At 38.2% G+C, this 11,213-nt stretch overlaps 2 protein-coding genes and 1 pseudogene across 3 annotated transcripts; 2 read left to right on the top strand and 1 right to left on the bottom strand.

Moving 5' to 3' along the window:
• Positions 1–309: 309 nt before the first annotated feature.
• Positions 310–2,120, bottom strand: LOC120216724 (ATP-dependent 6-phosphofructokinase 2-like). The gene is made up of 2 exons (XM_039214069.1): positions 1,423–2,120; positions 310–1,287 (listed from the first exon to the last, which is right to left on the bottom strand). The coding sequence occupies exons 1-2, from the start codon at positions 2,068–2,070 to the stop codon at positions 466–468; spliced, it is 1,470 nt and encodes a 489-aa protein (XP_039070000.1). The 5' UTR covers positions 2,071–2,120; the 3' UTR covers positions 310–465.
• An 814-nt stretch (positions 2,121–2,934) lies between these two features.
• Positions 2,935–6,906, top strand: LOC120216722 (annotated as a pseudogene).
• Positions 6,907–7,777: 871 nt separating this feature from the next.
• LOC120216726 (ras-related protein RABB1c-like) lies at positions 7,778–10,471 on the top strand. 2 transcript variants are annotated; one of them, XM_039214076.1, is made up of 7 exons: positions 7,778–8,038; positions 8,170–8,309; positions 8,391–8,473; positions 8,554–8,758; positions 8,854–8,931; positions 9,119–9,190; positions 9,233–9,269. In XM_039214076.1, exons 1-6 carry the CDS (start codon positions 7,993–7,995, stop codon positions 9,176–9,178), a joined length of 612 nt encoding a protein of 203 aa, XP_039070007.1. In that variant the 5' UTR covers positions 7,778–7,992; the 3' UTR covers positions 9,179–9,190; positions 9,233–9,269. The 2 variants fall into 2 exon arrangements, with proteins under 2 accessions (XP_039070007.1, XP_039070006.1); XM_039214075.1 differs by lacking the exons at positions 9,119–9,190; positions 9,233–9,269 and adding an exon at positions 10,101–10,471 and having other exon boundaries at positions 7,787–8,038; positions 8,854–8,922.
• Positions 10,472–11,213: the final 742 nt, after the last annotated feature.

Raw genomic sequence — 11,213 nt, 5'->3', positions numbered from 1 at the left:
TCTTTCTTGGCAAAGATTTATAAGAGGCAGAAATAGAGTCTGCAGTTTCCAGAAACGAAAGTGTCTGGAGCATTTCCCACTCTTCCATTCTATGCTCATTTATTCATCTTCATGTTATAGTCAATCTTCTTCTTGTACTCTATTCCAACGAACATTTGGTTCCGGATTTTTAAATAATTTAGGTGTAGTTCAGTCCTAGCCGATTTGAAAAAAAAAATCCAAAATGAGATGCGTGCTCGTGTCTACTGATTGGCTTTTCCTGGTACTAATGCTGAATCGTTTGTTGCATGATGATGGGCTTGTTGATATTTGTGTACTGAATCTCCTTTTCCTTCTATATGGATTATTAAAATTTATACAAACATATCAGCTAATATCGACACAGATAACTGCTGTCGTAGTAATTTCTGCCACTGTGCTACTACCAGACTGAAATGAAGTAAAAACAATATAAAATGAAATTGTCTAGGGCTTGAGAAAATCAGGCTGATTGGTGACAGACCTGACCCATTCCCATTTATGGTCCTTAACGTTCACTTCATTCTTAGTCTGTGCCACATCTATCAACGGGATATATGCATGGTTTCCGTTTATAGGACCAGTCACAAAACCGGTATATCCCGCCATTACCCCATGAATAGCCGAGTGAGCCACAAGTGTACAGTACAAATTGTCCGTAGCATTTGCGGCCACTGCACGTATCATGTAAGTAGGATCTATGTACTTCACAGTAAACAACTCCTGTGGATGGTCTCTGTCCCACCATTTCTTCAGCTCCGACTTCAACCACGCACCGACATCTAGGAAAACCCGGTTGCCCGAATCGTCCCTTTCCTCTTCCTGGGATTTGGTTCTGGGTATTAAATCCTGCCCTGCCCCTTCAGCAATGACCACCACTGCATGCCCCCTCTCTTTCAGCCTCTGTTCAAGGAATTCGAATAACCCTCCCTTCCCTTCCAAATAAAACCCAGTTTCGGGAATTAAACAGCAGTCTACGTCTCTGCTGCTCAACGTAGCATGAAGGGTTATATGCCCTGTGTTTCGACCCATTAGCTTCACTAATCCGATTCCATTCACTGCACTCTCCGCCTCCACATGAGCTGCATGGATTGCTTGCTGTGCCATTTCTACAGCTGTCTGGAATCCAAATGATCTATCGATTATACCCACATCGTTGTCTACAGTTTTAGGAATTCCCGTAACTCCTACTCTCAGCTTCCGCCGCCGAATCTCCTCGAATATTTTGATAGCACCACGCATTGTGCCATCTCCGCCTATAATGTAAACCTAAAGAAACCCACCCAGAACGCAGGATGTTATGGATTAACATACATATATAACAATAATTGCTTTAGGAACTACATATTATACATACATACTTATATACATACACATAAAGGGCAGAGCACATAACAAACAAACCTGATCAAAGCCGTGGTTCTGAATACCATCAACAATCTTTGTGAGATCAAAGCCACCCCTAGAGGTTCCAAGCACAGTCCCGCCTCTCATATGCCAGTTATGTACCATCTTAGGACTGAGTTCAACAGGGGGAGTGGAGTAGAAACCTCTGTAACCAGCTTTAATACCATATATTTGGCGCACCCCATAGAGGTCCCAAAGGCCAACAACCAGCTCCCTTAAGACCGTATTCATCCCAGGACAGAGTCCCCCACATGTAACTATAGCAGCCCTGGTGGCAGTAGGGTCAAAGAAGATGTTTTTACGAGGACCAGCTCTGATATATGCCAAGTGGTGAGAAGGAGAATCTAGCGTTCCAGAGGGAGAGAGGCGGCTGACGATGTGGCGGAGAACTACATCGGATGAGTTCATGTAGAAGCCGTCAGAAGGATGGAAGAATGGGTTACTGTCGAGTGGATTGGGGCCTGCATATTGGGGGTCTTCCAGGTACTCACTCAGATGAGGCAGCTTTTGGAGGGTTACAGGAGAGAATGAAAAGGCATGATGATCGTCAGAGTGAACGTTTAGCTGCTGTTGAGGTGGTGGTGGGTTTTGAGTGGCGGAGCCGGTGGTGTGAGAGGTTGCGTCTGGCTGTGATAAATTAGCCATGGTGGACGAGTTGCAGCTACAGACAGACAGTTGTAGTTATCAAACGCAAATGAAAAGCAAACAGAAACGTGTTTTAGTATAGATTTAGCTTTGAATATATCCATCCTGATGACGATTATTGTCTGTGTGTGGCATGTTTTGCTTTACACACGTGGCTATGTCTTCGGTGCCACGTTGTTGTGTGGACTTTTATTTACTTCTAGAACTTTACTAGAATAATGTTGGCCTGGGCTGGGCTTCGGACTACAAGTTGCTGTGAAAAACTCGAACCGAGCAATTTACCATACAAACTGTATCAGATTCAGATGGAGAAATTCAAGTCCAAGACACGTAAGATGCCACCATGCTCACTAAAATAAAAAAGTTGCGAAACATTTCTGTTCAAGGAATGTGTCAGTAAAGCTTAACGTGTAACTAAGATTTCAGTAATGTAACCAAGAAATGTGTTGCTTTTTGCCTTGGATGCTTAATTAGAAGTTCTTGTAAAATAGAACCCTTTTTACTATAGCATTCTTATTTCTGCATGCATATGAAGTTTTGCATATAAGTGATATATTTGAATTGAATTAAGGTTCCTTCTCGTTATAAGATTTCAAAAGTTGTAAACAGGGTTCCTTTTACTGGTTGTAAAAAAAACGAAAAAAATGAGTGATGAAAGTGACAAAATGTGAGCAGTGTTGATGTGGACGTGGAAAGCGAAGTGAAGAAAGAAGGTAAATGAGGACGAGCAAGGAAAGGGAAAGGAGCGTCCTAATGTCTAATCTAATCCAATCCTCTCGCCTTTCTATCAATTATGAACAACCAAGTGTCATCACATATTATCTCATATATGCAAATATATATATATATATATATCATATCAATATTTTTCCTTCTTAACGGCTTTTAGCTCCCGGAATAAGCATGAGGAGGGCGACGCAGCTGGTTCACGCCACCGCCGCTAATGTCCTGTCTCAGCCACCCAATACTTCTCCTTTCAGCGCTCCATTTCTGCCCAGTACTAATAACCTAAGCCAGAATAAGTTGAATTTGTTCTCCCACAGGTCTTTGCTTTTCAACCGGAACCAGATGTGGAGACGGCACATGTTGCTTGCAACCACACCCGACCTAAAAGATGGGAATCTCAGTATCAATGGCGAGGATACCCTGATGGGTGTCCCACAAAACATCGTTGTCACGTCATTAACGGATACCGCAGCTTTTGTCGGCGCTACTTCCTCCCACACCAGCTCCCGACATGTTTTCAAGCTAGGAGTCATCATCAAGTAATCACTCCTTTTAAGTAAATTTAGAAAATTTCTTTCATTCACTAAATAATTGTTTGTTTATTTTAGATTATCCAAATGTGTTATCATTTCATTTATTTTAGATTATCCAAATGTGTTATCATTTCATATCATGTATGCAGGGATGTGAGGCTACTCTGTCTGTTTAGATTTAAACTTTGGTGGATGATACCCGGACAGGAAGTTCGGCAAGCGACATTCCTCTTGAGACTCAGATGCTACTCTTGGAAGCAAAACAAGGAGCAGCTTCTCACGGACCTAATTATATCCTTTTCTTGCCTGTTCTGGATGACAATTTTAGAAGCAGTTTGCAAGGCAACTCTTCAGATGAACTTGAGTTTTGTGTCGAAAGCGGTTAGTATTTGTTGGTTAAGCTAAGGCTGCCACTTGCCACACATCCTAATTTTCACTTTTGGTTTCATTAGTTTCCCTAATGATTTGGACTCTTTTTTTTCTTTTAATAGGCGACCCTGCAATTGTTACATCACAATCCCTGAAAGCAATCTTTATGAATTACGGAGACCATCCATTTGATTTGGTGAAAGATTCTATGATGTAGGTAAAATCTCTGAAAAACGTCGGAGTGTTTACGAATTGTTGGAGTTCATATATGTAGCAGATAGACATGATATGATTATGTTTTGATTTGAACTATATATTATATCTCCAGGATTCTGGAGAAGCAGTTAGGGACCTTTGCCCTCCGTGAAACGAAACAGGTAAGTTATTGGCCTACCAATTTCTAGGCATAAACTAACGCTAGCTAATATGAAAACAGAACGAGAAAACTGAAACATGTAATGGCTTTTGAAGTGCAGATGCCTGGGTTTCTAGATTGGTTCGGTTGGTGCACATGGGATGCATTCTACTCTGACGTTAATCCCCAAGGAATTAAAGAAGGGCAAATGAGGTGAAAAACAATAACAATGTTCATATTACTTCCACACCTTTGTTGTTAATTTTTACATTTTTGTTCATGTTCTCTCTCTTCTATTCTGTCTCTTACAGTTTATCCCAGGGAGGGACACCTGCAAAGTTTCTGCTAATAGATGATGGTTGGCAAGATACAGTTAACGAGTTTCTGGAACTAGGGGAGCCGTTTATCGACGGGTTACAGTAAGTACACTCTTCCTCCATTTATTCTATCTAATCATTTTAAACAACATATATTGATTCGTGATATCTCCCTCTAAATATCAGGTTTGGTAGCAGATTGCAAAGCATTAAGGAAAATAAGAAATTTCAGAGAATAGAAAATGAAGTTCAAAGAAAGGCTCCTGGTGATCTCAAGCAGTTTATTTCAGATACTAAGAGCACTTTTAACCTAAAGTAAGTTTTTTCTAGACCTTTCACTTGTATATATTTGACAACTGCACGAGATTTTCTTCTTACCCTGTGTTATTTTCTGATTTGTCAGGTATGTTTATGTTTGGCATGCACTGCATGGGTATTGGGGCGGCCTTGATCCAAAAGCGGCGGGAACTAAAACTTATGATCCAAGATTGCGATACCCTATACTCTCACCGGTGTATTTAGAAAATTTGAGGGATATTGCAATGGATTCTATGGGGAAGTATGGTATTGGTGTGGTTGATCCTGAAACAATGTCTCGGTTTTATGATGACCTACACGGGTACCTTGCTTCACAAGATGTTGATGGGGTTAAAGTTGATTCTCAGAACATATTAGAAACCATCTCCGAAGGTTTAGGAGGCAGTGTGTCACTTGCAAGACGAGTCCATCAAGCACTTGAAAGGTCTATAGCAGCCAACTTCAGTGACAACGGCATTATTTGTTGCATGGCTCAGAGCACAGACTCGATTTACCAGTATATAACTTGTTCTTAACTTACCAATATTTCCATTTTTTTTAAAAAAAAATAAGACTGCTAGTTCAACTTTTCTGAATCTAGGGTTGCTTGTAACTGCTAGAAGAACCAAGCAAATAAAGTATTATGTCTGTTTGTTTAGGTCTCATCACTCTTTCATAGCAGTTGAGTGAATTTTTTTTAGACTGGTTGTGTAACATGAATTTACTTTATGTTCAGCTCATGCTGTTTCAATTGATAGTAACTGTTCTAGAGAAACATGTTGATTAGTTACGGTTTTGTTGCCGCAGCTTAAAACAAAGCGCAATCTCACGAGCCTCAGATGACTTCTACCCTAAGCAACCGACAACATGGGCGCAACATGTAGCTGCTGTGGCTTTTAACAGCATTCTTCTTGGTGAATTGGTTGTCTCAGATTGGGATATGTTTTATGTATGGCATGCCATCCTTTTCTTTCCTTATTTTATCTGTAAAAATCCATCTCATGGTATTTTGATAAGCTTCTTAACAACTTTCTAGAGTCTCCATGATGCAGCAGAGTTTCACGCGGTCGCTAGAGCAGTGGGAGGCTGTGGAGTGTATGTCAGGTAAACGTTTTTCGATGGTGTTATAACTGTGTAGTTAAGCTTGTTGTTAGTTATACAAGTACATGAAACATGTCCCTGAGACTTGAGATATAGCATTATGACATTCCTGGTTATCTGCCTCCCCCTGTTTCTGTTTTTCTGCTCGCGAATAAATACGAATACCACGGTGTCTGACCACAAATATACGTTGTATGTATGTATTTATACATGTGTTTTTGATAACAGTGATAAACCTGGACGGCATGATTTTGAGATACTGCGGAGGCTTGTACTTCTTGATGGATCAGTACTAAGAGCCAAATATGCCGGAAGACCGTCTCGAGATTGTTTATTCACTGATCCGGTCACGGATGGGACGAGGTACATTGAATTTGAGTCCCTCTTGTAGTGCATACAAATTTGCAGATTCCTAAATTAATATCCAGATGTTGGGAGCGTTTGTTTGTAGTCTTCTTAAAACATGGAACTTGAACAAATGTACTGGAGTTATTGGCATCTTCAATTGTCAAGGAAGCTGGCCAGTGCCTTCCACAAACAAGGGAGACCAGACGGCTCCCGGCACCGAGCTCTCCGGACAGGTCTCTCCGGCTTGCATTGAGTATTTTGAGGAGGTATCAGGTCAGATATGGAGCAGCGAAAGTGCAGTCTTTTCCTTCAAAACAGGTGGTGTTTCTCGATTGCCGATGGAAGGATCATTGACCGTTGCATTAAAACCTTTGGAGTGTGATGTGTTGACTGTATCTCCTATCAAGGTTTTGCGTTGATACATGGCATCAAGTTCACTTGTGAATTTGTTTTTTTGCTGATTAATTTAACAACAAAGTGACAATCACAGGTTTACAATGAAGAAATCGAGTTCGCTGCGATTGGGTTAGTGAACATGTACAATTCTGGGGGAGCCCTGGAGTATGTCGAGGGCTCCACTGCCACCGATACTTCCGGTTCTACTAAATATACACTACATGTTAAGGGTAGAGGAGCAGGTTGCTTTGGGGCATACTCTAATTGCAAGCCCGTCTCTAGTACCATTAACATGAAACCTGTGGATTTTAACTTCGATGCGCTACAATATCTTCTTACCATAACCATCCCTCCCACATTCAACTCATCTTGGGACATTGCCATCTCTTACTAACTCCTAATTATTTGTTTATAACATTTTGATTTGTAATGTGAAATTCAATTATTATCATTAATATTAGAATATTTTAATCACCACAAGCGTGTTTCAATATTATTATTTTTTTATTAAAATCCGTATTTTATTGAAAAGGAAAAAATCTATTAAAATAAAATAACATATAAAAAATAAAAAGTAAAAATATTAATAACCATCACTTAATTAAAATTGACATCATCTCCAATAATCAGTTGGTTTAATGGTATAAAACATAAGTCCCTTGAATAAGGTCAGAAATTTAAATCTTGATATTTGCAAATAGAGCAAACTGAATTGAAACAATCGTCTCACAATAAATCTTTACAAAATTCGATCTAAAATAATCAATTAATAAATCAAGTATCGATAATTGGAAGAAAAAAATCGATCGTCTTCACTTTTTAAACAACAGAAAAAAAATTAAAAGAACACTTATTAAATGATTGTCCCTTTTTCCCATATGTATGGGTTAAGGGGAGGTAAAATAGTAGGCTACCCCAACACCAGGTTGAGAGCAGCTTCCGTAAGAGACCTCTGAATTATGAGATGTCCTCCGTGGGACTCGATCCCACGACCTCAAAGTTAAGAACCTTGTGCTCTACCAACTGAGCTGGATGGTCATTTAAATAACACTTATTATTAAAAGAACACTTATTATTATTATAATTTAAATAACACTAAAATTGGGGCATCATTTGTAATAGTATAGACTAAAAGCATGTACACCGAGTTTGAATAAAGAGTTTTAACTTCGTTGAAGTATTATTTTTTGAGATGCCTAAAGGAATACGTCACTTTGATATAAATTAGTATCACGACGAAGCATTCGTAAAGGTTCCATCAGGGTTTTTTTTTTAGTTTAGTTAATCAAATGACATTCTGGCCTTGCCGAGTTTACGCTGTCCACCTCCTAGGGCTTTTCTCAGTTAAAATCGGATTCCAGGTTCAGATCATCCAAACCAACCAAAGATAATATCAGTTTGTTTTCCCCTATATTTTTGTTTTTTTGTTTGGTGACTCGGTCGTCGTCGTTGTCGTCTTTTCTTCTCAAGCAGAATCAGAATGTCTTACGCTTACCTTTTCAAGTACATAATCATCGGAGATACCGGTATATATAGTCAATCTCTTCTTTCTCATTTGTTATCATTATTGTCGATTATTGATGAATTCGCCATCTGATATGGCTTTGATGATCTCTCATCTGATTTGATTTGATCTGATCTGATCTGATTTTTATAGGAGTGGGGAAATCATGTCTTCTTCTTCAGTTCACCGACAAGCGGTTTCAGCCGGTACACGATCTTACCATAGGTGTTGAATTTGGGGCCAGGATGATCACCATCGACAACAAACCCATTAAGCTCCAAATCTGGGACACCGTAATTTTCTCCCTCTTTCTCTCTTTTTCTCTTTTAATATTTGTGTGCTTATCTAATTTATTATTTTATATACATGGGCAGGCAGGTCAAGAATCCTTCAGATCCATTACCAGGTCATACTATAGAGGAGCTGCTGGTGCCCTGCTTGTCTACGATATTACCAGGTAACTTTTATCATATTCATGTCTGGACATCTCCAAACAATTTTTAAGTCTAATTTGATAATTGATTTGATTCTACACAGGAGGGAAACTTTTAATCACTTGGCTAGCTGGTTGGAGGATGCCAGGCAGCATGCTAATGCTAACATGACCATCATGCTCATTGGTAACAAGTCTGACCTTGCTCATAGGAGGGCTGTAACCACTGAGGAAGGCGAGCAATTTGCAAAGGAGCATGGTTTGATCTTCATGGAGGCCTCTGCTAAAACTGCTCAGAATGTTGAGGAGGTCTGCCCTCCGTTTATACTTAACGTCTCTTCTGGTTCCTATTCTATGCTTTACCACTACCAACTATTTTTATTCCCTTTTCTCTTATTATGCAGGCATTTATAAAAACTGCTGCAACCATATACACAAAGATTCAGGATGGAGTTTTTGATGTCTCGAATGAGGTTATCTCTCTCATCCACTTTTATATCTCCTTAGATTATTTATTTTTAATGTTTCAAATTAGTCACATTTAATTAAATTCAGTTCCAATAAATCCATATGGTATATAGTTATTCATGCCTGATGACCATTCTGAAGAGTTTGGTTGATTGTGTTATGAACTTCTATAGTAGCTTGAAATGATGAAGGGGTGAAGAATATTGCTTCTTTATTTTATTTTTCCCTAGTAGTGAATTTTCTGATAATTGTCAGTTTTAAGCTCTACTAACCATATAATTCAAAGAAAAAAGTGATAATAAATGCTCTACTAACCATATAATTCAAAGAAAAAATGATAATAAATAAATCCGAAGACTATTTTATTCTATTTACATAGTTCTTCATGTTTGAAAGCAACTTTCAGGAATACCTTGTTAATTGTTACTAAGATAAGAGTTTGTTTGTCCTACTTATATGCTATGTTTAGAATTTCAAATTCACAAATACTTATAGGATTTCCCATTCGTTGCTAAATAGGCACCCAGCAAATCCATGGATTTGAGAAACAACGGTAGATGTCACGTTTACATCAGAGTTATCACACTGCTCTATTTTTGAAATGCAAGATCCTTAATTCTACCAGTGATTTTTTAATCAGAATTGCTAAAAAGGTAATTGGTCATTGTTTCTGTGCTGCAAACAATTGCACTTCCACTTTGTCAATGACCATTGCTTTTGAAGGTGATGCAATATTACAATTTAATAAGATAAAATGGAATATGCATATTGACTGCAGAAATATAATTCCAAGTAAAACATTACACAACTGGTTTGATAACTAAGAGTTGAAGTGTGGGTAGGAAGGTTGATGAGCTTCATGGGTAATATTGGTTTATGTTGGGTGTAAGAAAAGTTGCCTTACATTTAGGTGTCCTTAAAGACTACCTAGATCTTGGTCCCAGACTATTGCCATTCTTCAACAGTGTTATACCATTATCAATATTATTCTTTCACTAGTTTTGAAAGTTTGAATGGTGTGTGGAAGTGGATATTGCAACACTTGATGCAGACTTATAATGGAAGTCACTTAAGTTCGAATACAAAAGATGAAAAAGAATTGTTCTGTTTATGTTGCTTTTCCATGTTACATGGATAGAATGCGTGAATTCTGTTGCTGACATTTCTTCTTAATGGTTTGAAGTCTTACGGCATAAAAGTTGGATACAGTGGGATTCCAGGGCCTTCTGGAGGCCGAGATGGTTCTTCTTCTCAAGGTGGTGGTTGCTGCAATTGAAGTTTGAGTTCTCATTTTCAAAAAAAAGAAAGAAAGAAATACATCTGGTTCATGTAACTTTAAACATTCTTTTAGTTCCTTGTTTAATTTGATAGCCCCTGAATACTGCGTCAAAGTGTGGTTTATATAATCCATGTACATGCGTTCTCCATTTGATTGTAAATTTGATTTCATTTGTGAGAATCGTGATGAAGAGAAATTGTGAAAAATAAGTTGATTTATGTTTTGATGATGTGTTTATATTTGAATCGAGTGAAAGCTTGTATTTTTCAGGGCTATTTCAGATTAAATGTTGATGTATATATATATATAAGCATATGAAAATATTGAAACGCCAAATATTGGACTTGTTTCGGAACAGGAATGCCTTAGGTTTGGTTTTAGACTTTCTTCTGCAAAGGAAGACTGCTTTAGCCTTAACAATGCGTAAATTTAATAGGAGACACCGTGGTGTTTATAGGGATCGTAGCATCAGATGCTAAAGTAATTTTTGATTGGTTGTTTGGTTGGTAAAACCTAATCCAATCTCTTGGACTCTATTCTATTCTATTTCATCTTATGTTTAATAGTTATCGCATATAAGAATGTTTTTTTATAAATGGAATTAAAACACTGTTAAGTGTTTTTAAATTATTAGTATACTTCATATAATATTTTGTGAATAATTATTTGATATATATATATATAAATGAGACGTGTGTGTGTTGATCTTGAAACAGATAGCCATCCATCTATTCGGTAAACAGTTATTATGTATTAGAATGTTCAAAACATAGCTGTTTTAAGATAGCCATCCATCTATAACACATTCAAACCTGTACAAACTTGGACAGCTATGTTTTGATCAAGGTAGATTTCAACAGATGCTACCAGCAAGGTGAAAATAACAAAGATCTGTAGGGACTGGAACCTGGTTTACACCGTATAGCAACGCTTTCTCTAGCTAACGCCGGAGGGGAGGGGAGATGATATTTGTTCAAACCTTTCTGAATGCCCATACAGGTTACTTCTGGGCGTCAC

This window comes from Hibiscus syriacus, unplaced genomic scaffold (assembly GCF_006381635.1).
Source record: "Hibiscus syriacus cultivar Baekdansim isolate YM2019G1 unplaced genomic scaffold, ASM638163v2 tig00110163_pilon, whole genome shotgun sequence".
In the NCBI taxonomy this organism is placed as follows: Eukaryota; Viridiplantae; Streptophyta; class Magnoliopsida; order Malvales; family Malvaceae; genus Hibiscus; species Hibiscus syriacus.
The sequence above is the reverse complement of the archived record's forward strand: the minus strand, read 5'-3'. Positions and strand labels throughout refer to the sequence as shown.